General features: G+C 42.2%; 1 protein-coding gene across 2 annotated transcripts in view; it reads left to right on the top strand.

The window, feature by feature from the left end:
• The first annotated feature begins 7,828 nt into the window (after positions 1–7,828).
• Positions 7,829–27,365, top strand: part of LOC111273462 (N-acetylglucosaminyl-phosphatidylinositol de-N-acetylase) — a 58,325-nt gene continuing 38,788 nt past the window's right edge. For both annotated transcript variants that reach the window (XM_022855157.2, XM_022855164.2), the window contains exon 1: positions 7,829–8,100. In XM_022855157.2, coding sequence (XP_022710892.1) covers positions 8,013–8,100 — 88 coding nt within the window. In that variant the 5' untranslated portion in view covers positions 7,829–8,012. The remainder of the gene's footprint in view (positions 8,101–27,365) is intronic.

Here is a 27,365-nt window from a genome sequence, read left to right as displayed (position 1 = left end):
TACGTTAGACTTCTACAATAAAATACGGACGGCTATACGACATTGGGATGATGAAGCGGGTCCAAACTCCAGCTGGCATAACCGCAGTCTGATGCCGCGAGTCGCCTTCTTGTTTCGCCCGTAATTGTACGACCCATTCGGTTGCGTCTGGAGGTACTAAACGAGAGGAGCAAGCTTTTTTCAATCAAGCATGGGGTAGCCAAACAGGGATATGTCACATTGGCAGTTAGCGAAAGCATGAGCGGTGTCCTGGCACCCTCCTTCAAGGAACCCCCGGGAGGGGGTGCCGTGGCTGCCAGAGAGCTTTCGTGAGGGGAGAAGGGCGCCGAAGTCTATAACATTTTGACGGACGTCACATAGAGAATAACGAAGTACTTAATTTTCCTATCATGGCGACTCAAGCATTTAATGTAATGAATGACATAGACCAATAGCGTCTAACTTAATTATTCACACCGCTTTAATGTAAGTGACGGAACGTTTATAATAAAGGTGAGCGAACTGCTGTGGTAGCTGTGGCTTTCTACAGCCCAAGAGGAAATGAACATTTAGCCTGTGTGATAACTACTTACCAGTTCGTAAATTACAGCTTTATTTATTTTATTTTTTATTATATCGATATTTGGTAATTTTTTTACTTTAGCAGCAAGTGGTTAGCCCGCCTGCTAGTGGCCAATAGACAAAGCCCAATTCAATTTTTTTCTGCATGTTAGGTCGCGTACAATTGCTTCTTACACGATTTTGTACACAACAACAACAACAACAATTACACAACAAGATAACGATAGTAATGTGGTAAATACCTAATCCGTTTTATTTTCGTCAAATAACACGCGCGTGAAAGTTAGTCTTCCCAGTTGATTAACGATCAACACTGATGGTAGATACGCCGTCACGTTTGTATTTGATCTACTTCCGCTCCAATCGAAATTATGCTAGTTTCTTTTGTTACTTACGGGTGTGTATAGGGGTCCGCCTATATATAATCTATTTTTCTAGCGGCGTTGTTTTTTGTCGTCAGATACGGCGACTAGAGAGAAACTAATTTAAGACAGAAAAGATCAGCCACGATTCCGACGCTAAAACGTCGCCTTTCTTCCTACACCCTTTGAGTGGTTCACGTTCACTTGGTTGGAATTACCGGGCGTGCTGGCCGAACGAGCCGAACAAGTCCAGCAAAGGGGTATGAGAGCTTATCCACTAGCGGTTAGACACGCAGGACCTGTGTGAAAACTAAGAAAGGTTTTTTCTATTAAGTGGGCTCTTCGAAGATAGCGGTCATGGAAAAGTCAAGAGGCTTATGCAGTCTCTGAATTGATTACGAAGATTCGGAGAAAGCTGAGACCACGAACTGTGAGAATCTCGGGGGCGACCGCTTCCATTCCAGCCGCAGCAATCTGTCAGTGGTTCTTTTCGTACGTCGTTCGGTCGTTCATAAAATTTAATTTTTCAACGAAAGGCAGTAGTAGCAGGCAGCCTGAAAACCAATTACGAGCGAATCGATGACTTCAAGTCGCCAATTCACATACCATTATATTAACGCGTTGGTTTGACATCTACTGGTGTAGATATGTAATTGTATTGTATTACGAGCTAGTGGAGTGTTCAGATAATTAACTCTAGGAAAAAACAAGCACATAAAGCTATTATAGATGATGTTACGATACGATGTCAGTGGTTAAATAATAGTTACTTAAGCCGACGCAACCCGGTCCTTATGACAATATGTCTATGCTTACGTACAGAGATGACGGCCGGCCATTACCTGTCAGCCACGAAGGGCATGTACGTCCTTTGATAGCGCTATAAGAGGCGAGGTGCTTGTATGTAGCTGTTTAGTGTCTTATCTTACACGAATGCTAACCATAACGTTTGCAGAGACAGATATATTCATTAATATACCGTAATTGGGAGAGTCGTATTTGTACAATAGCGTATTAAGGCGTACGATGATAGGGCTTGTATTAAGCAATACAAACTGACCGTGTGCTGAGGCTGGAAATGTAGCGAATATGTTGTGAAGACTAAAAATGTGATACGTACTGCCAATGCCACTCTGCTAGCAAAGACGATACGGCCGGACGTAATCAGGACAGATACCGAATCTAAAGTGAATAAATGATTAGGTGGGACTCATTCGTAAATGTAGAACGAAGCAAATATACGCTTGTACCGCAAAAGAGGCGTTCTAGCTAGTAGAAAGAAGCTCGTGCTGGCTTCAGGTAAAACGTTTCAGACCTTATAAATAGGACAAGTTAGGTAGAACTGCATCTCCGATTGAATTTGCTTCAGTTAGAGATATCTTTTTCTGTCTGGCAGCCTACTTTTTTCTCCCTGTGGACTTGTCTTTAATAATCGTAAGCCTATTTGGCCAAGCCTTATGTAAGTGCACTGCGACCAGCGTGCCAACAACGGCTCACTGGGACTTCTGAATACATACAAATTGGCTCTAAGTCATTGCTATCAAGTGAACGGATAAGGATTGGTAGCTTTTCTTTTCTGTTAAACCACTTCGGATATAATTAATGCTAAAGCTTGATATGAATATATACAAAAAGATTTGTTCCACTAACGGTTCGAAATAATCTCGGCTCGCTAGTTTATTAATGATCAGGCAGGAGCATTTTCTAGACTATCATTACATTCACACTTAAAATAATCCTACCTCTAAACCATCTTACTTCAGATCCTCTCTTACCAAGGACGGCGCTATTAAGGTTTTCGATGCCAGCAACTTCGGCCCCTCGAGAGCACGCACCAACAGATTGGTACTCGTTTACATTTTACAATATAGAACTCAATATCGGGAAATTTAACAATTTCTGTAATGAAAATGTGTCTATATGAGACAGAATCGTTTTTAATCAAACACTTCTGGCTTGAAAGCTGCTAAACTTGGACAAAAGTTCTCTTTCTTTTCAACACGGAATTCTCCTTCGATATTTACCCAAATTTAAGTTGTTATTTATATAACAATTCTAATACCTGAGTAGACAAAGCCGACCAGAACGTGGCCAGACGAGTTCATCATTCATGGAAATTAATGTTTAAAACACAAGTCTGGGTAAGTAGAATAATCTATGCCAGCGTTACACGACGACGTTGTACGGAACGGTGCTTTGTGATAGTATCGGACAGTGATAAATTGATATTTTAATTTATCTATAGGTTGCTATTCCAAATACGTTTAGTTGTATTCCGTACAGGATATTAATCGGTTTTATGTAGACATAAATTATTATTATCTATACGTATACAAGTCACCGGAGTCCTGTGTACGGTAGATTCGTATTTAATTTGCGTGGATATTTTCAGAGGGAAAACCTTATTTAGCTTAAGAGTGATTATTGACAAAGCCCCACAATCTTCTTTCAGAAACCTTTCGTTATTATCCTCTGTCAGTTGTTGTTTACTACCAGCACACAATTAACCACGGTTCCTATTGCTCTATCAATATGCTGTAATGGTATTGTGTTATGAGGGTAAATTTCAATTTTCTATACCTTCTGTACAATACATTTCCTCACGACGAAGATGCTGGGAACCACTTAGTACAGACCGGACAGTCGATTTCCGCAATTACTTGGTCCAGTTACAACAAATGATCATCAAGTACAACAAATGAAAAGGTGGGAGAAGACTGTCGGCAGTGACGGAGTATACATAACATAATAACTTAACGTCCCAGGAAAAAAAGGTGCTGTTTTTTAGCCCGGTAAGTAAAAATGCGGGTAACAGAAAGAAACTTACTATCCAAGTTAACACTGGCTAATCGAAAAAGTACTGACATGAAACGACTTAAGTTGCGTCAGGCGGTGCTTGGTGCCGTTCGTATGCCGAGATTCGGCAGTAGGAAATGTGTTCAAGTGTCATTACTCAGTACTAAGATAAAGCGCCTTGCAAATGAGAGAAATTTGCGCAAAAAACGTTTTTTTTTTACAAATTTACTATGATAAAGGCACAAATTCTACTCGGGCCCATAGAAAAGAACTGTGAGCTATTTATGGTTGGGATTCGTCATTGAAAGAGATGGTCCAAAGATGGCTCTGTCCCTTTTGTACTGGCAATTTCAATCTCAAAGCTTCCCCCTATTGATCGACCGAACTACAAAAAAATTGACAAAATATCGCGAGGTCAACCGATATGTCAGTAGCGATTACATCACAAAGAAACTTAGATATCCAATACTGAATAATTTTAAAAAAAGGCGGTTACAAGAAAAAGCTCGATGTCTGGCTGCCACGAGAATTGGCGCAAAATCAGCGTTGCATTTTCATAAACATAACGAGTTCGAGCCATTTTTAAAGCTATTCATGATGAGGAGCGGATAATAGATATGCGAAAAAGCTCATGGTCTAAGCGCGGCAAAGCTCTGCAATCTGTGACAAAGCCCAGCGTGACGCTGTGTGTGAAAGCGATGAGTCCGATAGAGTTGGGAAAAAAAAATCGTGCATCAGGAAACTGCTCCGAATTTTCGGAATCAACAGCTAACGTACAATAGGCTATTGACACAGTTAATGAGCAGAAGGGAGTCGCTCTTAATCACGATGATGTCGGACCACATATTTCGTTAGCTACCCCACAAAAGTGAAGACAACAGGGATGAGAAATATTATTACATTCCTGTGTAGCCCGGATCCCGTACTAACGGACCATCATCTGTTTCAGTCTCTGCAGAACTGCCTTAATGATGTACATTTAGTTTTAATGGAGAAAGGAATATATCGTTTGTTAAAGGTTTTCATCAGAAGCCATAGAAGTTTTACGGTGATGAGAGTACGGTGTTATAGGGAAAATAGAAAAGGCCATTGTTCAAAATGCTTCATATTCAGTTTTTCATAAATCATCAGTTTTTTATCATATTCAGTTTTTCATAAATGTATATGTAAATAATAAGTGTCGCCAGACTGACAAACGCTCGAATTTCCCTTTTTCTCACATGTTTCCCCGATTTCAGACATGTACGTCTACAATTTTAATATGCGGTTTCGGAAATCGCAAGTAGATAAACTGGTTGTGACTTCCACTGAGACTAATCCGCATAAATGAAAGCCGTCGCCTACGAGAGTGTCACTTCTCTAATGAAAAAAAAAACAAGTTGAAGTTATAATTGACAGGCTTAGTGATACCACCTGCCAAATCAATGCATGTTTTGATGGTTTACGATAAGTCTCGATGGTACATTTTGAAAAGATGACAAGTGAAAGCCTGTAGACAAACGTAATTATTCAGAGGTTTGATTATTCCATGAACAGAACCAAATGTTACTGTAAAAAATCAATCATTTTCTTTATAATCCATGTCATGCCCCCGTCGCTTTATTAAGTACAGCGAAATACAGTTTTTCGCCCATGTATTCTTAGAATTGGTACTTTGGTGTATATGCAAATGACCGTCTACTGCGCCGAAGGACGCAGTACCGTAATCATTATTATTACCCATCGTTCTGATAGAAGTCAACGACGAATTTCCTGGTGTTACATCGAAGAAACGTCGACCAATATGAACTAACAGGCATCTAGTTAAGTTTTTGGAAAAAAAATTTTACATCTGACCAAAGTAACTTGTAGTATTTATCGATTGTAGCCACTCGCGTTGATGGGATGAAATTTGTCGTCCATACAAGGCGTTGTATGCAATTAAAATAGCCATAACGATGCCAGCTTCTGCACATACGGATATTCGCATGATCGACTTTGTTTATCGAAAAACTCCCTGATTCAATACATTTCCATAGTTAACTTTTTCTTACGATACGTGGCCTATAGGCTCTACGTGTATATTTTACCGGGTTATGCCATGAAGACCGGATCAGATCCGCAGGGGTTGTAAGGCTCCAGGAGATTATTTCTTACAGTATTACGAAAGTAATGTGCTTTAATTTAAAGCTTACTTTGTAGCCAATGTCTCTTATCTCTTACGTTGTGAGTACTCCTGACGCGGCACGGTTCTTTCCTAGCCCTCCGTAAGTACGCTTGTTCTTCCGATGAGGTATAGGTTGCCTACTCCAGGCCATCTAATTTATTCAGTCTTCCCGCCTTTCCCTTAGCGATAAGCGATTCCCGCTGGTACAATCATAGCTTGCATACCTTTGCGACCTTACGCAAATACTTGATTAACTTTTTGAATTAAGACCCCTTAAGCTATCAGTTTATCATTAATAATCTACTCGTAGTATTGTCTCTACCTTTGATTTTCTCTTCAATGAAATCTACCTATTATCCAATACTTTTACGACATGCACGCGTTTTCTAAGTTTTTCTACACTCTTAGATTCGTACGCAATAAGACCTTTGCGTATAAGTGCTACAGGGAATACCTTAGCACTTCTGTCTTCTGCCTCGACTGTGAGCTGCTCTTGGAGGCGAGCTTTTCTAGAAAAAAAACGTTACATATACCCTCTATTCAATGCGTCCATACAGTTAATTAGGTTTCCCCCAGGGCTTTAATAAACACTTCATTATGTTTGTTTAACTAAGTGCATTATCACAGACCCGTTACGAAAATTTCGTATTCCAGTGACAATACCCGCTCAGCAGAACTTTCTCTATTCTTTTTCCTTGTATAAACAAATTAGCAATACTTTGGCCGTATAAAAAAAGCGAAAATAAACATAGAGCAGGTATCCTCTAATACTACATTCTACTATATATATATAAAAAATATATACACTCGGTCGCTACACGAACGCTAGATTCCGCTATTACGTAGCGCAATTTAAGGATCTGCATATAAACACTCGTTCAATATTTAATTGACTCGTTCAATTATTAATCCATTCAAATGCGTTTTTCAACTATTTTGTGCGTCGCAAGGATTCGATCTATGAGGTCCTATTTTGCCAAAAATATTCTCAATTGGAAGATTGGGTCGGATACATAAACAAGCAACATTGTATCGTTGGGCACTTTGGAATTTCGAGTTCGCTGCTGCTTGCACTTCATTCGAGGTTTTCGAAAATAAAAATCCAATTAACATCAAAAACCTACAACGACTATGCTAGTTACCTCTGTTCAAGATAGAGGCGATTTTTCGTATGTGTAACACAGTTCTACGACTGCATAAAGTATTAATAAAAAGGAATATGCACTTAAATATAGTAAGTTATTATTTTCTAAGGGTAAAACAATAGGTAAACAAACAGTAGAGTATGTAACATCACTGGGACATACAGAAGGAATAAATTTCTCATTTGGATTGCTAATTCTTCTTAGCTACACCCCATTTAATTGATGGGACGATACATACAAGTTATAAAGTCCTTCCACTGTTAGTCCGAGTTTTATGAGACAGCATATTGGCTCCTTTGCGCATAAACAACTATAGTGAGTCTCATATTTGCCTGTTATCTGTTTGACACTTGAAGCTTTGAAGTATTTAAATATATCGGCGCTCATTATACTGTAACGGTATTGTTTGTTTTAAATCTCTTAAAAGATGTTAACGTTTCTCTTACGGTGCATTGCATATACGGATGACATGTGTTTCTTTACCTTAAAATTAGATCTGAATCGTCTGGCCTGGTCCTTTCGTAGGTATACGTCTCAAATTATACATGCTCTTTTCATTTGTGTTCAGTGCTTCCGATACTTACCTACTAACCATTCATATACCTGTTTCCTTTGCCTAGGAAATATATAGATTCAAAATTTGGCGCTCTTTTCCTTCACCTAATCTCATTCGCAAGTAAGTCCCGGGTCTTTTGGGACAAAGGGTGACCCTCAGGTACGCCCTTCGCCCTTTCTACTTGTTCCCATCTCCACAAACATTACCCTCCCTTTCGGGTGGCGAGTCCAAGGATCCCCGACGTCGCTACAACCTAACCCTAGCTGGCGCACAGAGTCGACTCGCCCAAGAGGGCGTCAGTCAGCTAGAGTTCTAGTGGCACGGTGCACCCGAGCTGCTTGTAGTGACGAACGCTCGTTGTCAATTGCTCGCTGGCCGAGAGGCAGAAAAAAAGGTTGCCAGCAAAGCGGCAAAGCCTAACCGATTTAAAATGTGAATTTGACAGGATGTTTCTTATGGAGCCAACGTTAGAGCTCTGGCTCACCGTCGCGGCGATCACCAGCATTTTCTTTGGACTATTCATCGCCTTAGCCGGTCAGTAGAGTACAATAACGATTAGGTGTCATGCTCGGAGGTTACATAGGATGTAGTACACACGCTTAGGCATACGGTCAGCCGAAGTGGAATACAAAGCGCAAAAAGGAAAGGGAATTGCTTAACATTTCTGTGCTACAGTATGGTTGTATTTAGCATTCGTGCTGTTACAAGTAGGTATGTAATCATTTGTTTACTGTAGTTATGTATTGTTGCTAGTTGCATCCCATAGATATTGTTCTTCTGTTTGGGCGGGAGCCATGTAGCCAGTGGGCACTTACAAAAAGTAATAAAGTCCTTGAGCCAAGTGTGCGTGAGCTTATTCTGTGGGATGGCTTTCCTTGAGCCCTCTCCTTCATGTCCGTCTGGTGTGTGTGTGTGTGTTCAGCTGCGTTTGCTATATTATGCTATACTTATGCTATATATATATATATATATATATATATATAAACGTGCCATCACTAACGCTCACGAAAGCAACAAGATTGCATGCAATCGGCTACGTGGATTTCGTCTTACTCATCCTTGAAGAACGTACCTCTACAATCCAATGGTCTACAGTTCAGCGTGTTTAAATTCGCGCGCGATGTGGAACAGGTCGAGGTGAGACATGGCGCTGTCAGCGTTTCATGCCGTGCACGCTAATTCACCAATAATGGAATTAACAGGCGTTCGCCTATGGCAGAAGCATTGCGAAACATATTTGATGCTGTTGCGTTTGTTCAACACACTTGAACACTTTACGGTACTCGTTCTTGCACGTGGCCGCGGATCTGGCGCTTTTTTCACGTAGCGCTGACGACTTGGCCTTCACCTCGCAAGCACTTGGCTGCAGTCGGTGTCTTCTCGTGAGTTCGAATCGAGTGCGGCAACGCCGTACGGTAAAACTATCCCAGGCGAATAAAAGGTACTTGAAATAACGCTATTATCTCCGTAATCGTCGCATAAAATCCTAACTAGCGAGGTGGAGAGAATCGTTGTAGCACATATGCCACCCCTTTATTTCCTTTAAGCTTCAAGAGAAATTAGGGGATATCATGTTGGATATATTGCTGTTAAGTCAAGTCCATGCCTTTCTCGTAGTCCGTATACCCGTAACAGAGCGATCGCGGGTCTTCAGTTCGCAACAGTCATAAAATGTTCCTCAAGAACGTTTTTTTCAAGGCGTGTTTGCCTCTTTTTGCAAAGTGAGGAGCATTCTTTCCCCTTTCAGAGGAAAAACTCAGCAAGCAAACTGCTTAAATGTGTTCTTCTTAGTAATAAGCTTGTTCTTTTTCTCGGCCTATCTGCCCTTCTTCCAGTTTGCTTGTTTTTCTCTAGACCTGCATTGCCGCATGGCCTTGCGGCGAGGTCGCTGAAGCGGCAGCCAGGAGTGCTCAAAGTAGCAGGGTCATGTGGACACGTCTTCTACTTCTGCGATTCATGTTACTGAAGCCAATTTTGTGCTAGCGCGGAAACGACAGAAAGTCTCTTTCTTGTCGAAGGTTAGCCGAGAACTAACGGTGTAGCTTAGACAAAAGCGGAGGCGCTGTGGATTTTTGATGGCGTGGTTTACAGTGGCTCCTGAAGCAGAAGATAATAGGTTGTCATAATACTTGTGATGTTCTTTGATATTCAGGGGTAGCTCCAACGGTGACCACAGTTCTCCTTAGATAGTGGGACCGTTTGGGTGAAAGCTAGCTTCTGGGCCTGAGACGAAAGAAACGCCGTGAAATATCTTTCGCTAAACGCCACAAAAGTACATTGGGTTAGAAAATATAAATGGGATAATATGGCAACGTTTAGATGCGAGGTTTAGAAACAATGATCAAGTAGACATGGGAAGTGACTTTTGAAGGGCAATACCTGCTGTGACATATTAGTGACATCTTTTTTAACTTAGTCGGCCCAAGACTGAACTAGGTGCAAATCTAATTTCGACGAATTTGTTATCCAGGTATAAAAGGAATCATCGTGAAAGACTTTCTGCTTGGATCTAAGCGACCATTTTACCACTGCACAATCACGCAAGATCAATTAGATTGCGCTACAATGTGTACATATATATATATATACACATCCATTAAGTTCCAATTTCCAGCTTTAAAAGGCAAATATAATTGCGGCTCACCACACGTGTTTGATCTTATCTAGTCGTCGCTCAAATCGTGAAGCATAATTAAACAATTAAATTTGAGGTCCAACGCACAAGTACCCTATACACCCTAAGTTATCGGCATGCGTTACACATGCACAAAGGACCCCAAACAGTGCTATGTGATTTTCGTTTCTTAAAAAGTGTCCTTTTCCAGATTTACACGGATAATCCGGCAATACGTTGATCATCTATGTTTGTTCCATTGTTGACAAGTTTTAGCACAACGCTACATAAACGTAAGACTGCCCAACGGTTCTTCTTAAGCCTGTTCGCATAATATACGTTGGCTGGCAGTGAACGGATACTTAGATATACTGTCGACTGTAATACACGACAACGTCAATGCCGCACATCCACACACGGATTCGCGTACAGGATACATTTAACATAAAAGGAACGGCAGGTTGGTCACTCGATCTCGCTGTGCTTGTCATTGGCACTTCTCAGTGCGGGCGCGTCGAGATCGATCACAGCGTGCCATCGGAGGTACCATTAAAAGGCCAAAAGCAGTCTCAATTGCGATTCCCATTGTTTTCAACCAGGGCGAGGAAAATCCAACGAATAATGTGTTTGAAGACCTGTTCTTTCTCTGCCATTTTGAGTTTTCCGAATGTGTTCGCTGCTTGGATGGAGGCGGGCGCATCAGTGAAAGTTAGAAACGGTGTTAGTGGGGTTAACATATGGGGACTTTGTCGGCACCATCGTGCAACAGTCCGACCTTTTTGCCACAACTGTTTTATCTGTTAGAACTTCTGCAAGCATTTATCCACAGAATATTACGAGAGCTATATTTCAGTTAGCTCAGACCGCCTGGTCGGCTTGTTACGTCGGTGAAAACATGGAATTGTAGCGTTGGCAAGCTGCAACATCGCTCTGCTTCTCGAAAAAGCAAATTCATCGTCTTCTATCTTGTCGTTCTGTGTGCTCACAAGCGGGAATTAAGCTATATGGACGTACCGATAACACGGACAGCTGAAACGGGCTTCCACATCTTTGACTATCTGTGTTCGTCGATGAGCTGTTGTGTGACAACAAGCATTTTTTATTTGATTCACGTAACCGTTTCAGACAAAAGGCCTCCACAATCACATTTAAGGCACGAACAACGAAACGGTCCACTTTAGAGGCGGAGTTCGCTATATATATTATGCGACAGTACATTTGTGCGTCGAGTCTCAGACCACTCGCCGGACCCTGTTGTGCGACCAATCACGTCAGGACGTTCACAAGCCGGTAACGTGGTCTGTACTAGAATTTTCCGTTACCTTTACCAAGCAGCGCGTATAACTCAGTAGTAGTAGTAAGTATTCATGGGTCGTAGATACATTCATAGATCGCCGCTGATCACATTACTGCAATAATTTTATTAGGTAGCTAAAGGATGATTTTAAATTTCGCTGAAACCCGCCCTATAGTCTAGCAAATGTACATGTAACCTTGCGTTTCATCCGTTCCTTTGTCGAAATATAGACCAAACGAGTAGAAGAGATGTATTTCCTTTGGACGAGTCCATCAAACCCAATGTCGAGGCCCAGTGCATAGAACACTGTTTAAGGCCCTTAGTCGTCTTGGGTTTAGCTTGCAGCCTTCCCGCAATATTGGAATCATTCGATTGCGTCTCTATCGTTGCATTTTACACGCGACACGTTTAATTGACCACCTTTGTTACGCTGATGTTGAGCTAAGTGTACGGGAGAGGCTCACATTTTTCTTTTCAACGTATATATGTGGCGTTTGGTCTTAGAAAAAGAAAGGGGATAACCCGGCGGACGAATCGTTAGGTCGAAAAAGGCGGGTGTACTACTAGTGGTGAGTAACGTTGTCGCCAGTGGAGACATCACCGGATTTCTGGTAACGTTCAAGTTATGAGAAGTTTCATGTAGCTTCATTTATGATTACGGAAAGAAAGTATGGATACATTCATAAGTTTTACAGACATATCAACGAGCTTATTAAAGATGTACAAATGTGTGCGCATTTGTTCAGCCCAACATCTCATACTTGGTACGGCACACAGGATGTTTAAAAAGTCATGTTATCTCAATAAATGTACAGAAATGCACGAAAGTGATTTCATTATGTGGATACTCTATATCAGCATAATATGAAAGCCAACCGTGTTTGCTTTTCTTCTCTCTTTGGTTATCGACAATTATTGGAGAACCTTCTCTAGAAAAAAAAAGTGCCTTTTCCTTAACAGATAGCCCACGAACGACAGATAGACAGACAGACACCGTCATCGGCTACTTACTCAAAAAGCGAGAAGGCCGTGTCAGTTTCGAGTTTATTGCCACCCTTTCATCAGCCTCAAAAGACATTTGACATTCGGTCCTAACAGTTCCACCTTTAAATCTAGCAACGTTGGCAGCTGCAACGGGCGAAAAACCTTTTGATGAAAAAACATTACTATGTTATTCCCTACAGAGGTATTAGTCAGACTGACTCGCTGTGAACGGGAAAAGAGATGGCCGCGTCAGTGTCGAATTGCAGTCGTTTTTTTCTTACGTTTTTCTACGAGCATAATTCCGAACCGTAGAGAAATAGGGAGTTGATTGGTGATTGCACTAGAGGCCCTTATGACGGACTGGCCGGGTTAGTGGTTTATCCCCCCGGGGGTGCTCACATATGTTTGGCACCCAAGAAACTGTAAGAATAAAGTGATAAATAGGTCGAGCCAGCATATTCTCGAGACAGACAGCATGATCCTAAGGGGTCGATGGCATTTTTTCAGGAATAACTTTAACTTTAAGGAGTAACTTGTGCTCTTCACTTTCAAGTAAGGGCTCCTTCATGTGTAACACTTTCTTTATTGGCTACCATCAAAAACACAACCAATCATGTTCGGCAGGGGTGTGCTTATCCCTTGTTCCAATACATTTTGTACTTGCCTGAACTGTATTAAAATCCCGTATTTCAAGCCACTATTTAAATGCGCCCGATGGAGGTGATGTCACTAACACAACCATATATTAGCCCTCCATTGTTTTACAATTCATCGCCATGGCCATCATTTACGCAGCCGGTTCTGCCGATGCTGCAGCTGCTTCTGTGAGGACAGGCTTACCGTCGTCACGGCCATCGGGAGAAAAAGACCGTCACCGGAACAATTGCTGCAAGTAGCAAATTCCACGTTACTACTACGCACTGGCAGTGGACTTGGTGAGGGGTGTGTGACAAGTCGAAATCATTTGATCACTACGTCGAAACAGACATCACCCCGGAGTTTCCTTGTCGCGTCACATGAGCGGAGGAATCAGATCAGCGCGCAAAGAGTGCTTCTTGCTTCGGCGACTGCTGCGGGTTCAGCAGATCCTTTGTACAGTATTGCTTTCGCAGCCCTGGTCGTGACTGTTACAGCCGGTCACTCCCTGCTATTCCAATGGAGTTTATGAGAGAGTATTATTACCTAGTTTCCGTTTGTTTGTCAATACGTAAAAACTTTGGTGGGGTAGAAGGGAAGCTCTGTAGACGCTTGGAGCGAGATCCCCAATAGAACATTAGCAGACTGAACCGTCGGTTGTACATCTGAGGGCTGTTCAATGCTAATGCATTCTGAGAGCGGGTAAAAAGGAACATGACCTACAAGAGACTTGTATAGAGCGACTGAACGTTAGAAAATTAAAATTAGCTATTTAAAAAAAAATGCAGTGAATCGTGATGCGCTCAATATAAACTACAGAAGAAGGAATTCATAGGATACCCTAGTTGTCAACACCATGGAACCAACCCATGTCATCAGGTTAAATAATATTCTATTTGTCCATAAATTTAGGAACGAGTCGTCCGGTTTTGAAACCAGGCCTAGACGTATTACCGTCCTTGCTGCAAGAATCCAGTCGTCTTATGCAGTGTTTCACCTACACAGTGCATAAAATACAACTCAAAGCATTTGTTTATTTAATCAGTTCATCAAAATAGTGATGGCCCACTTTTATTTCCACTGATCGTTCACAATTGCAAGTTATTGCAATTAATGCGTCCCTAATGGCTATAATCAGATCATATTGTAACTATTCGTATACGTTTCGTCACAAAACACAGTGTCCGTCTCAGCCAGCCCATTTTAATTTTGACTCATCAGAAACAGTTATGGTCATGATCATAATACCGAACGAATATAAAGAGCGCCATTTACGTCATCTGCTCATTTTGCGGCCCAGAATTCGCTTGCAGGACCTTTCCTCTGTCATTCGGAGAACATTAGACGGGATGACGGGGCCCCATTTTGCTTCTTTGTATGGACGAGGTACGACGATATGCGTATCAGCTTTTGTGTAGAAAGATTGTATGCTATCGTCCCGGCCATCTAAACAACAGTCATCCTGGCCGCCCTTACTGCCGACTGCCCCTGTTGTGAGGTGACTTATATCATTTTATTATCCTTGTGGCCCAGTTTTTAGTATCAGCCGCAGGCGTAGTGGGCTGTGGAGCTTCTGACGAAGTAGCAATAGCTCTAGTCATTGCTTCCTCTAAGACTCGCCAGTTCACTACTCGTAACTTGAAAACTACGGCAGGCGTTCCAGAGTTATTTCTCCGGAATAGATTCGGAGAGCTATGTGTGTGTGGGTGTGTGAAAGAGAAAGATAGAGTGAGAGCGAAAGGCAGGAAAAAATGAGAGAGCAATGTGTCTGTGCATGTGTCTCTTAACGGCTTGAGCATATCTTCCGGGCTGAGTTAAGTATATTCTCATTCTCTGGCTTTCCGTGCTTGAATACACCCGGTACTTTCTATGCTTCTATTGCCAGGGAGGCGGTTTCGTGCAATGATACGAGAGGCGGCAGCAAACGGGGACACTACCCTCGATGGTTGTCTTTCGGACCGATGAAATGTCAGAGCCCTTGTCAAACATCTAGGTTCAGTGGAGCGAACACGGAAGATAGAAAAATACAAAGTACATAAGGAAGATCGAGTACGATAAAAAATTGGAACGTGGATAGCGTACGAAAACGGAGTGAACAAAGCAGCATTTCCCTATATTGTCTATAAAAAATGATTACGCCAAATACGGGGCTATTGTACCAACATTGAAAGAACTTGCGATGCCATCTTGAAAGAACAATGGCAGCAGTAGGGCAAACAGGGCCGCGGAAAAGGCCGCCGAGCTCGACGGCGATGGTTCTAGTCCAGTGGCCAACGCAATGGTAGGGCTCTGCTGTACTGCATATGTTTGTATAGTAGAAATGGATACATCCGCGCATTAAAAAGATAGAGGGATTATTTTGGTGAAGCCAACGTCCATTTCTACTGATGGGGCGGGGACCGACCAGTCGATTACTCTGCTGTTTTCAGTTCTGATCTTTCCTGTGAGAAATGGTTTACGCTTTGGCTACATACGTATGTAGGGGTAATTTATTGGATGCGGCAGCCTCTGCGGTGATCCGATAGACTTACGGATGATAACGGTTTAGCAACAATCTTACAAAATATTGCTATATTGAAGACTAAATATACTAAGCGGACAGAAATTATAGAATAAGAATATCTGCAAGTCATTTCATTAATAGTTTATTTTATTTGAAGGCCACTTCTGTTCCTTACAGCCGTCTTCTTGTCCTGGCAATTTTACCCAGGGTTCGACTGATTTTGGTAGAACAATTTATGATACGGTTGAGCCATATGTGTAATATGTTTCATCGTCGATGATCAAAAAACACAAAGTGCATTGCCCGTGCAATATGCTCAGACGTGTTTGATACGTTACACATCCGATGTGTACGGTGTAGAGCGAGTACGAAGTCCATATATATAGATACGTGTGTATGAGTACTAAACATATGCCTGTATGTTCGAGGTTTGCCGCTTCGAAAACCCTTCTAAGGCCTCCTTTACTAAAACTAATAGCATTATAAGCACCGAGTATATAGTCATTTTACGTTTCTATCCATTCTTAGTCGTGGGTTGCGCACCGCTATCATCTGATTTGTCCACTCTGCTAGCGCAAACAATCTTTTAAGAGAGAATGGTCGTGTGATGTTGGCACAGAGACTACGGAGGCTTCTACTGCTACCGCGGCTGCTCCTGTCAAAAAAAGCCGTCCATGAAACCCAGCACAAATAGTCGGATCGGATGTATCCAACTCCGATGTGGCCATGACTAGGATGCAGCCGTATATTATATCTCACCACCGCTGAGCTGCATAGTCGCAGAAGAAAGAAGTCTCGATGAGAGCACGAGCTTGCGTGGCTCTTCCAGATAACCAAGCAGTTGCTTGTAGACCTTGACGCACCGGACGTCGGTAAGTGGTTGACGGCTGAAGAAGATTAAACTAACGATGAGCCCCAGTTAACGACACCTCCAGCCCCGGAACTCGCCCCGTCCCCTTCTTCAGCCCGATACGCCACCTTTCTTTGAGATCAACGTCGCGTACGCTACCGCGCACTCCTTGCTTATTTGAAGAGCAACCTCGGCATTCGACAGTCGATAAGGTGACTCGTCTTGTACCTTGTAGACGGTGTCTCTACGGGTATTTTTGGATGCACCCATGTTTTCTGGATGAAATGGGCAGCTTCTCCAAAGACAAGAATGCGTTGACATTTGTATATATACTAATATATAGTTGCACAGCAGCGTTTTCGTGGCAACAGAAAGACGGATCAAAGCCACATATGCAAAACCTGAGGAACAGCAATTTTTGTTAGACCTTTAGCTTGACCTTCGTGCATGAATAGTGTTCAACCTGGAAACGATTAAGGCATAGGTCGCTAGCTGACGTTGAGTAAGCGCATTTGTTGTGTATACTAACGAAATGAAATCATCTGTACGCTAGCTAGGGTTCTCTACTCGCACATATCGTATCAGGATTGGCTTTGCCCGTACAATCTGCGAATGTGTTTATAACGGAATTGTCTTGCATGATTTTATGTACATTTCATTTTTACTTTGGAAAACATGCTCGGCGTGCGTCACCTAGCTGAATGAGACTCCAGCAATTAGCAATTTGCAGCAAACTTTCAAAAAGATTGGTCTCAAGTGGCCTGATGGCAAGGCGAAATATCTCGGCCACACTTCTCGAGATTGCGTTTAGCTGATAAGGTTCATAAGGTTTTCAGCAAAATGCAGGAAGCTTCCCGGGTCGTAGCCTACTGTCTGGTAGCAGATTTTCTCTATCCAAGCTTCTCATCACGTTGCTCTTGGCTTGTTTCAAGTACTGGGCGGTCATGGTGCAAGTGAGTGCGCCATGGAGGTATAGTTTTACCCCTGTGCCCCTCAACGCGTTTTCTCTCTCACTACGCAATTGGGGCCAACCTCCTATTTGATTCTCGTGAAGCATAAATATGGATGTCTAACTAAATAGAGCTAAGATAGATGCAAGAACCTGGCAAGTGCTTATGTAACACAAACCAACAACAGACATGTTCCTTGTTACGAGCAAATGTACACGCTTAGTACGCACTTAATAGAATACGCGAACTTAATGTGATTCGTATGTTGTTGCTGGTCGTTTCAACGTTTTGACGCTCGTCTAAAAACGGAAAAAGTGAAAATGATAGCGCCTCTAAATAGGATCAACGTCGAATATACGTGGCTGACTATGTGAAAGCGTTGAGCTGTTACTGCTTCTGTTCGGAGTCTCTTCATCTGGTTCGGAGAAGCTCGATTCCCTTGCTTGGTTTCCATTCGGGCAACTCTAATAGCCAGCCAGCCGGTCAGCCAACGATCAAGTCCATATCTGGCGAAAAAACCGCGCGCCTTTCTGCTGCAGTCTCATCGCTTAGGCCTAGCCAACTGCCTCGGCCTATCGGCAGTTTTCGCTGCAGAATTCATGAAGTCGTCGGCGAGTAACATCGACAACTCGGTTATACCGATACATTTTATCCATTCACTTACACAGCCAACTCTCCTCTTCTCTCTAGGCAGAGTAGTGTCTGGTGAAGACACCCCGCATAAGAGAAGCTTTGCATGGCGAGAAATTTCGTAGAAAGGGGTCTTTTATGTACGATAAACGAACGAGGCGATAGATATCGTCGCGGCTATATATGCGTAGGGCAGGCTGCAGCAAAGTTATGTACGAGCAACTATTTGTGTACGCGGGCCAACGGAGGGAAGCCGCTGATGAAGAGTCCGTGTCACTCTAAGTTCTAGGATTACGTCGACGATCGTGACGATGATTACTATTCGTTATAATGATGGTCATGAATGTGTTATAGTGGAGAAGAATGGTTAACATATAAGTGAAACTCGTGCTACCCGTTCGTCAATAGTCGAATCGTGATTGAAATAGTTGACGGAACTTGATGAGTAGTTACAATAGCAAAAGCTCTGAATCAAGCACTACCGTATCGAAATGTCACGGACAAACGCATTCTCATAAAATCGTAAGCGCACAGGCCACGTAGAAAACCTTCTTACTCGCACATTCACGTGCCTAAAAATGTCCTCGTATATTGCTGCTTGTAGCTTATAGATTTGTTAGTAAATGCGAGTTCCTTCATCTGCCTTGTCGTGAAGATCTGGCGACCAAAGTAACGATAATAGAATGAAACCAATAGCTATATGCCAAAGATAAAATCTCCTTTTTTTGGTCAACTTTATTGACTCTAATAGTGGCAATAGCAGTAATACTGCTAGCAAGTAATATAAATTTCTCCCCTAGAAGCGATAGGTTTTTCAGTCGAAAAAGCCCGCCAGAAAAAAGTATATCCGCGACCACAGCCATGAACTGGCTACCGACACTTTATTTAGCGACCCCAAAACACCCTTAACATCCAAGCCTTCGAGCTGCCTGAAGCTCTCGCAATCCTTTGCCTAGGCGAAACTGTCGATTACAGGTACCGTCTCCAAAAATTGTATTCGGTTTTATATTTGCGGACACCTACACACACACAGTCATATATATATATATATATATACAGTACTCTAAATGTCGAAACTGCTAAGGCTAGAAGGCGACAACGATAGATAGCGGAGGAGATAGAACGCTTTGCGTACATATATTCTTTACAGAGCTCTACATACACTCGCGCTTTGCCCAGACTATCGCGGCTGGTCAGGAACCATCTGTTTGGTTAGGCAAGCGACGTCCGGAACGATGACCAATGCCCATGACTAGCGATGATGTAATTGAGTGAAAATTCAGCAATTGGCGAGCAAAAGCAAAGAGCAAGTCAAAATGCGTAATAATGGGCCCGAATTCTGGTAAGCGGGGTTGAGTTGCCTAGCTTTTCTCCCCTCAAATGGCTGTGGGGTTAAATTTGTTTATTTGGGTAGGTTTAAGGCATTTTTTTCCTGTTTACCTGCACGGTAGCAGTAGCAGTTGGGAAAAAAACGAGAATAGAGCGAGGAGGTTAAAGATATTAAACGACTAAACTTAGCCAAATACTTATGCTTATTTTTCCCTTATTCGATTCTCAGATAGCGCGATCCTTTGTAGACCATGACTACCGTGGAAGAACAAGAATTTGGGGCGTTTTCAGGCATTATAAACGAGGAGGTCGTAAGCTTCTGAAAGAGAGCTCCGTCTTCCGAGACAGCACGGTGAATAGTACTGTTTATTTTAGTGTGACCAGAACCGCAAAAACTTTAGGAAACATTGAAGATTGGATGCCCGTACCCTTTCATCAGCTTTGGACCATTGCATTTGCAAATGTCTATCTGAAAAAATAGGCAGTTTTTAAACGGTCGCTACCGTGATGCAAAAAAAATAGGTTCTAATCGAACATGACTATTTTTCCAGTAAAGAGTTTGGTTTGAACGCACCCCCCTATTTAGCTTTGTTCTAGAATTAGCGGTGAAGCTACAGCGTGTTCTTTGCGGTGCGTAATTGACCTTTTAGAACATTGGATTGATTCCTTCTTAACGGGAACGAGACTTACGTCGGTTACAAGAAAATGGTACACGAGGGCCACGATAAGGCAGCTGAATAAAACTATTGCCCCTTCTTTTGTAATTTCTTTTGTACAAACCATCACATCTTTTAGAGAAATAGACTACTCCTTGTAAATAAACGCGTTTTTTAAAAAAAACTCGGCGTTTGTGACCTGACAAAATAGCGTAGTACAACTGTGGAAGAGAAGGGAATCTGCAAACGGGTAAAACACAATTCGAAGTAAAAGCTCTCGTATTTAGACGTCGCAAAGGTTAGTAAAAAAGAGGAAAGTTTAGAAAGATAGTGCAGACGAAAATAATATCAGCCCTAGTCTATTCACCTCGCCAAGCCAAGGTAAAGTGATGAATCCGATGCTGGTAACGATCGGACTCTAGCCTCCATTTGTCATGTTTAGGGTGATCTAGGTGTCGTCATCATTTTGGCTGACATGAAGCGGAAAGGAACGGATCGCGCGAACGAGAAAGAGGTAAATGTTACCCCAAGGGCGCGTTCGACTGTAACCCCGTAAACTTTGGACGAATAGTGCATGCCCGGCCGGCAGTCCGCTCACTGCCTGCTGCCTAGAACGAATCCGGTAAAAGCTACATTGTACGGCCATATCTGTCCTACATTTGTGAAAATCAAACTGGCAGAAAGCGAGATATGACAACAAGAAACACTTTCGTCGCGGCAGGGTTTGCCCGAGAACATAAAGACCGTTCTATTTGGTTACAAACTGTCATATCGTTCACGAGACGGTTAACATCGTGCGATAATATAGACACGATTACGGTAGTACAATGCTTACGTAAAACATCAAATATTGCATACTAGTCGATATTAAGTCTAGTATGTAAATTGTTTCGCAAATATATTATATGCCTGTTGTCCTGCAGGACCTCGCAGAGCTGCAATCGAATGGGTGCACATTAAAGGGTCGGATATGGCACGGCCTATTAGTTCTCTCTCACGCCACAACCGTTTTGTTTGCACATAAGGCAGCTATCCAAAAAAAAGGTTACTCAAATTACTTCGGCGTTTCCATAGTCACTCTTTGTTGTCTATGTTTCCTTTGCTTCCTGAAATGACGGCCTTGACGGTTTTTCTCAATTATTGCTCTGGACTGATCCTTCCTGCTCTGGACTAGTTCAGAGCCAATACGGCAAGAGCTAAAGACAATCAAGTGACTTCTTTCGAGTTGGTTGTTATTTTTTGCGTGAGGGAGTATCAGTGCTCAATAAACCAATAGGTTTTTACTGACATCCAAAATTTTCTCCAGGTATTTCTCCGCAAACCCTAACTTCGTTTACTTTAAGCCGCACTACGCTGTGCATATTTTAGGGGTCTTAAATGATAAGAGATGATTGTTTAATAAAGGATAGTAACTCTCAATGATTTTCTTAGCAAGGCGTACAGATACGATTATTCGGCTATCATTAATATGGGTGTTCCACATGGAATATTTACTTTAAATGAAGTCTATTTAATTTAATAACATACATTTTGTTGGGTCCATGTTATCCCGTAAATGATTATCATCAGCATGTGAGACAAACGTTTTCCACGATTTTTTAGAAAGAAATCATAGGCAAAAATCAAGAACATATGCATTGCCTCGCTTATATAGCTTAAAAGCCCTTAAAAAATCTTACTCAATGTACCTACACATATGTACCAATACAACGTCACGCTAGCCAATGCCCGTGGGTTTATTGTCCTAGAAACAATCATTCACACGCATACACACACACAGACACATGGATAACTGAGTTTCCTATTTATGTTTATAGACGACCTGCATACCAAAATATATAAGGTACGCACCCCGTTATGCAATTTTTATGAAATCGTTGCGCGTAATGGGGAGCTCAATGTACTAAATTTCACCCCGTCGTTCCCCAGTTCTCGATCTCCATGGAGATAAAAAAACAAACCAAGAAAAGAAGAATATGGCAAAAATTGGCATTGTCACTATATTTCAGCATTAACGTTCTTGTTTTTTTTTCATTAAACTGGCTGCTCTTTTATTTGTGGTTATTCTTTTCCGTTGCTTGCCACTCTGTTGTGTATCGCGTCATGTATAGACGGAGTCCAGAGTCACGTGTCTCTGGGGAAGAGACGGTGGCTGTTCGTCTGCGTGCGAGCGTCTGTGGATGCTGGTGGTAGCAGGAGATAAGCTTAGGACCTTATAACTTTTCCTTTCGCAGCCCGCTGAGCTCCTAAACATTCCTAATAAAAATCTCGAGGGAGAAGAGAGATTTATGGAAGTGCAAGGCGTGCGATCGCGAGAACCAAAAGGAGCATCTCTGAAATAAATCTATGAAGTCGTTCTCTAAAGACGACTTCGAGGCGACTGTCTTCAATTCAGACAGTGACGGCTGGGTGTGTTTACGTATCTGCTTGTCTCGCAGACCTTTGTACCTTCTCTTTTACACATCGGCAAAATTGTCCTCGGCTTCCCCTTCCACTCTTACCTTCCGGACGGCTGGGTCAGCAGAAGACGTGCCACTAACTCGTTAAGAGGACGTAGCCTCAATCATTTTTTCTCGTTTGCTCTTCTTTTTGCCTGCTATTTCTTACTGGAATGTTATATATGTGTGCATGCCATAGATAAATGATAATATCAAGCTCGGCGTCTTGCTGAAGACGAAGTCGCGACGATGACATAATAGCGTTTCTCACGGGACTTTTGCTACGCGATTGGCTGCCATAGCCAAGATCGACGTTGTAATCGAATTTTGGTCCTCCTCAGGGGATCTTTGCTATTCGGTAAAACGTGCCTATAAGAGTATAGAAATGGGAACAATGTGCCTTAGTTAATGCGGAGCAATATTATGCGTGGGCATGCAATTCTTTCCAGATTGAGCAGATGAGCTGGGCAGATGAGCTGGGCAGATGATATGTGTAGGCGCTTCTTCAACTCTACGTAACACTGACATTAATTATTAAAAAGAAAGTTTACCTGTTTGAAAGGAACAGCTTAAATTAAACGAACTTGGAAAGTTAATAGGTTTATGGCAAAGTGTGGAAGGTGCCCTTGTTTCACACGAAACGCTGTTTTGCGTGGGATCCTTAAGTGAATAAGGGGTGCGGGTGATGCCCGCACGCGGACGTGTTGTGTGCAATGTACGTAAGCCACAGTAATATGAAATTGAGTAAATATAGCCGTGTATACACTATGTCAACCTCACTAAACGGATAAAACAGACTGTACGATTTTAAACATGCAGGGGGGTTATCATTGACAATAAACAATACTTAAGTTGACTATCCGATCGAAAACTATGAGAAATAATATGTACCCCAAGCACTGCGTGAATACAGACGGGGTTCAAAACGGAATTGACGATCACATAGGTTTAGTGATGAAGTGTCGGAGACGTTATCAGATAGTAGGCTTGTTTCGCATTTTAAGTAACACTTTACGACAAAGTATTGCTTACGAAAAGCAATGTTGTGCGAATTTGCTCAGATATGAAAATAGTAGGATAAGGCGTTATTGGGGGTGAACTGAGGAAGCTGCTTAGGGCGTATGCGATTTTTCCAGAAACTACCTTAATCATTAGTTCTGATTGCTTGTCCGGACGCTTGGCATCGTATCTTAGACGTTCATATCACTTAGTTGCTAAACGTATATAAAAAGCGTCAATGGGTTTCTGCGCGATTTGCCTAGCTATTACGCAAAGCAGGACTCATTGTGCAAGCTAAATAACGCGATATTTTCAATTTACTTATTGGCTTTTCGCCTACCACTATTAACCTTCAAGAAGGTCATTATGTTGGGTAGACCCAAATTTGGCTGGATATTAGACAGCCATGATGCCACAAGTAGCAAGGCAATCTGAAAGGTCGTTGCTAACGGCAAGACTGGGTGAAGTGAAACAAGCGTTTCACACGATAAATTGACCTCTATCTCTTTTCAATAACCTCGTTCCGCCGATTTTCCTTTTTCGCCGCAAATCGATTGACTCAAGGATAACGTTAGGAAAAACATAAATTAAAATTTCTCGACAGAGTCGACATCGGAGGCACTGAGACACAGAGTGAGAGATATGTAATAAAAAAAAAAAAAGGAACTGATGTTTTTATTTGGATACGCGTGTCGGTTGAACGTCGCTTCCCGTCCATCAGCGACAGTGGACCGACGCATCTATGTATATAAATTATACAGATGAGTATATATAAATTGGACTACACGTTCCCACTATATCACACCATATGACGAAACGGGCTAAAGTTCGATACCCCTTTGTCGTTTTAAACTTGCATATTTCAAATATTATATTTCACATTTTCAATCTATAGCTAGTATTAAGATTATAGGTTCTGTAGCGTGTACGCTTTAGAGACGTTACCGGATTGCGTTAAAGCTCGTGCGTGCTGATACAGCTGGCCACTGCTATAGACCATCTGAACGTGTGTTCAGTTCAGAGAACTTTCGTCTTGCAAGAAAAAGTTATATGGTACGGGTAAGAAATGGTACGGGCTGTTCCATCAGATTGCGACGGTTGACGCTACTTTAAGGATGTTAAGGTGCTTATAAAGTTGAGCCAGCACTAAACACGAAACAGAACAATGAGCAAAATCATAAAGTAGCACAGTGGAAACGGCCGTCGAAAAGATAAAGTTTGTGTTCTGTAGCAAGCAAAAAGAGAGACAACATCAGAAAAGCAAATTGAATAATAGAAATACTATGTATTCATGCATTTACCATCAAAAAACGCCCCCGCAGTTCCTACAGCTACAAAGGGTATCGATAAAATTTAAATGTTTTTATTACAGTATGTCAAAGTTATTCGAGTCACATGATACCAATGTGGGGCAAGTGTACACGGGTGTCGGAACAGTTTATCGTAGGCATATTTCGCTTCAATCAATACGACGATTTGTATCTAACGCTTGGTCCAACCTGGTCATGAAAGGCGACAGCTATTTTGTACGACCTACCGACTGCTATATTCAACTTTCGGCGCCTATAGGCGTGCCAGTTTATGCGGACACGAACGATTTGCTTACTCCAGCCGTACAGCCACTTCCTTGTTCACTTTTGTTGGATTCAAGCTTAAAGTTCTCACCCCCACTTGCCGGTAGAGACACTCCCTGTTGCTTTCTGGATGTAGACAAAATAACCTTTTGCTACATAGTTTATCGAACGCTTCACGTACACTAGTTTCAACTATTTGCAGAACGAGATTCAGAGCGGAGTTTTGAAAACGGTGCATAGGGAGCCCATAAGGTCAAATCGATTGAATCCTGCTTTTCGTCGTGTGACACGGAAGTGAACACTACGTTATAAAAAAACATACTTTTTTAAACTATTTTCAGCTTTAAAACTCTAAACAACATCGAAAAGTTGCTCATAGTTATACTTGTTGTGATCTGTAGACTGGCATTCGTGATAATAACAACGATGCAAAGCGCAATCCTTACGAATACACAAGTCCTTTGATTTTTGTCATGGCACACGCAATACGCGCTCACAAGTATACTTGGTATTAGTCATTATCCTATTATTTTTCTTATTATTTGCCGACATAGCAATGATCGTTGTGTTTATTTTACCACCGCTATTATTGCGGTGAGCGTTCATACAATTCTTAACCCATATCCACTGCCGTTCCTGACGCTGCCATAGACGCCAGTTGGTTGCACATCTCTCATCATCATGACGGCACCCGTGATGTCAACGAAAGCAACAGCAACAAAGAGAAAAATAGGCAAAAAGAAGCCTATTTTCATTCCACTTCGAAACACAGAAGCTTTCCAGCTAACTGTCAAACATAAGGAGTGTTCAGGATACTATTGCTGCGTAGAGAGTTGCGGGTCAGATTCGCAAGCAGAGCCTTTGCAAAAAAATATATATATATCAATGTCCTCTACGAGCGACTTTCTTTGTTCACCGTCTGGTTTATTCTTACGGCCTGCCACTTTTGTCTCCTATGGAGGCATCAGAGGTGACCCGAGACAGGCACGTCCGTTACAGTCCGAATCGCTGTGACGGGAACAGGGAGTAATGGCAACGATCCCTTCCGTGAAGCCAAAGCCCATGAAGACCTGCTCCTGTCTGAGTGATGGACGGCGACCGCTATGATTATCGCGGAGAGGTGCACAAACAAGTACGTTGGCTGAATGGACGGATAGTTAGCGACAGTTGGATAGACAAAGTCTGAGTTGACAGGCTTGAAACGCTACTGGGCATCTTGCTGCTGCCACCTTCAGCAGGCCTATAGGGATTTCGGTCCAAACGAGAATAAACGAAAAGCACCGCCTGCAAACCACAACCATCAAGAGCTATTAGTCTATAGCTAGTTCTTTGCTTCTCATCCCCTTTAAACTCTATTGCATATACTGTTCGCGTGTGCGTCTGCTGCCTGCGCGTCAGTGGGGTTGCTATGCACTCTCGTTGCGCCCTGCCTTGCCCCTTGACGTGACTCCTGCTTGCAGAAGAGGCGACTATTCGTGCGTTTCCCGTCATCAACGATTTTTCATCCGCGTCGGTAGCAGCAGCAGCAGCTTGTGGTACGGCTCGTCGAACAGGTAGTGCTATCGTGTAGTGGCGTTCGGTACATTTCGAATAGACGAGGCTGTTTTTGTCATTTTTGACTGCAACTAATGCAACAATCAGAGTTGTTCACGTATATGCGTAATAATGCGTTTGGGCGGGTAGGTTTTTCCAATGTTTCGCTATAGGTTCCCTGATGGTGTAGTGGTTATGTGTTTATCTACATATTAGTTGGGCATATAAGGTGGTTTAGGTTTGAAACCTGTCGACAGTATATTATGTTTATTGCTGCAAGAGACCAGCCGTCTGAAGCAATGCCTTACTTGATAATGTTTTCCCAAACAGAAGCCAAAAAAGAACACAAAATACTATTAGTATATATGGATATTTTTAGATTGATTTTGCCCTGTGTGTGCCGCAGACTTAAATTAGCTTTTCACGCCAATATAGGAAACAGCCAACAAAAAGTCGATTGGAAGACATTACGAGCTCTCCCATATGAGACGAACGTCGCATCCGAGGAACCGCATTCAGCGTTTCTACAAAATCTCAGTAGTACGGAATTCACTAGATGATAATTTTTTTGATGAAACACTTTTTTGTTCTCCATCAAATATTGTTGAATTTTTATGAAGACAAAAAAACAATGCATTCCCACACTGACTGATACGGCGTAGTTAAAGGCTAATTTTAAAAAAATCTGTCTGTATCTTTTTGGTCCGCCCATGACTTGATCTTTACTATGGCTGTGCATTAGTATTCGCCGCGAATCCTTTTATTGCAACGTTAGCTATATTGCTTATGTAGTACCCAGCTGGTTC

Source organism: Varroa jacobsoni, unplaced genomic scaffold, assembly GCF_002532875.2.
Source record: "Varroa jacobsoni isolate VJ856 unplaced genomic scaffold, vjacob_1.0 scaffold_198, whole genome shotgun sequence".
Taxonomy (NCBI): Eukaryota; Metazoa; Arthropoda; class Arachnida; order Mesostigmata; family Varroidae; genus Varroa; species Varroa jacobsoni.
The sequence above is the reverse complement of the archived record's forward strand: the minus strand, read 5'-3'. Positions and strand labels throughout refer to the sequence as shown.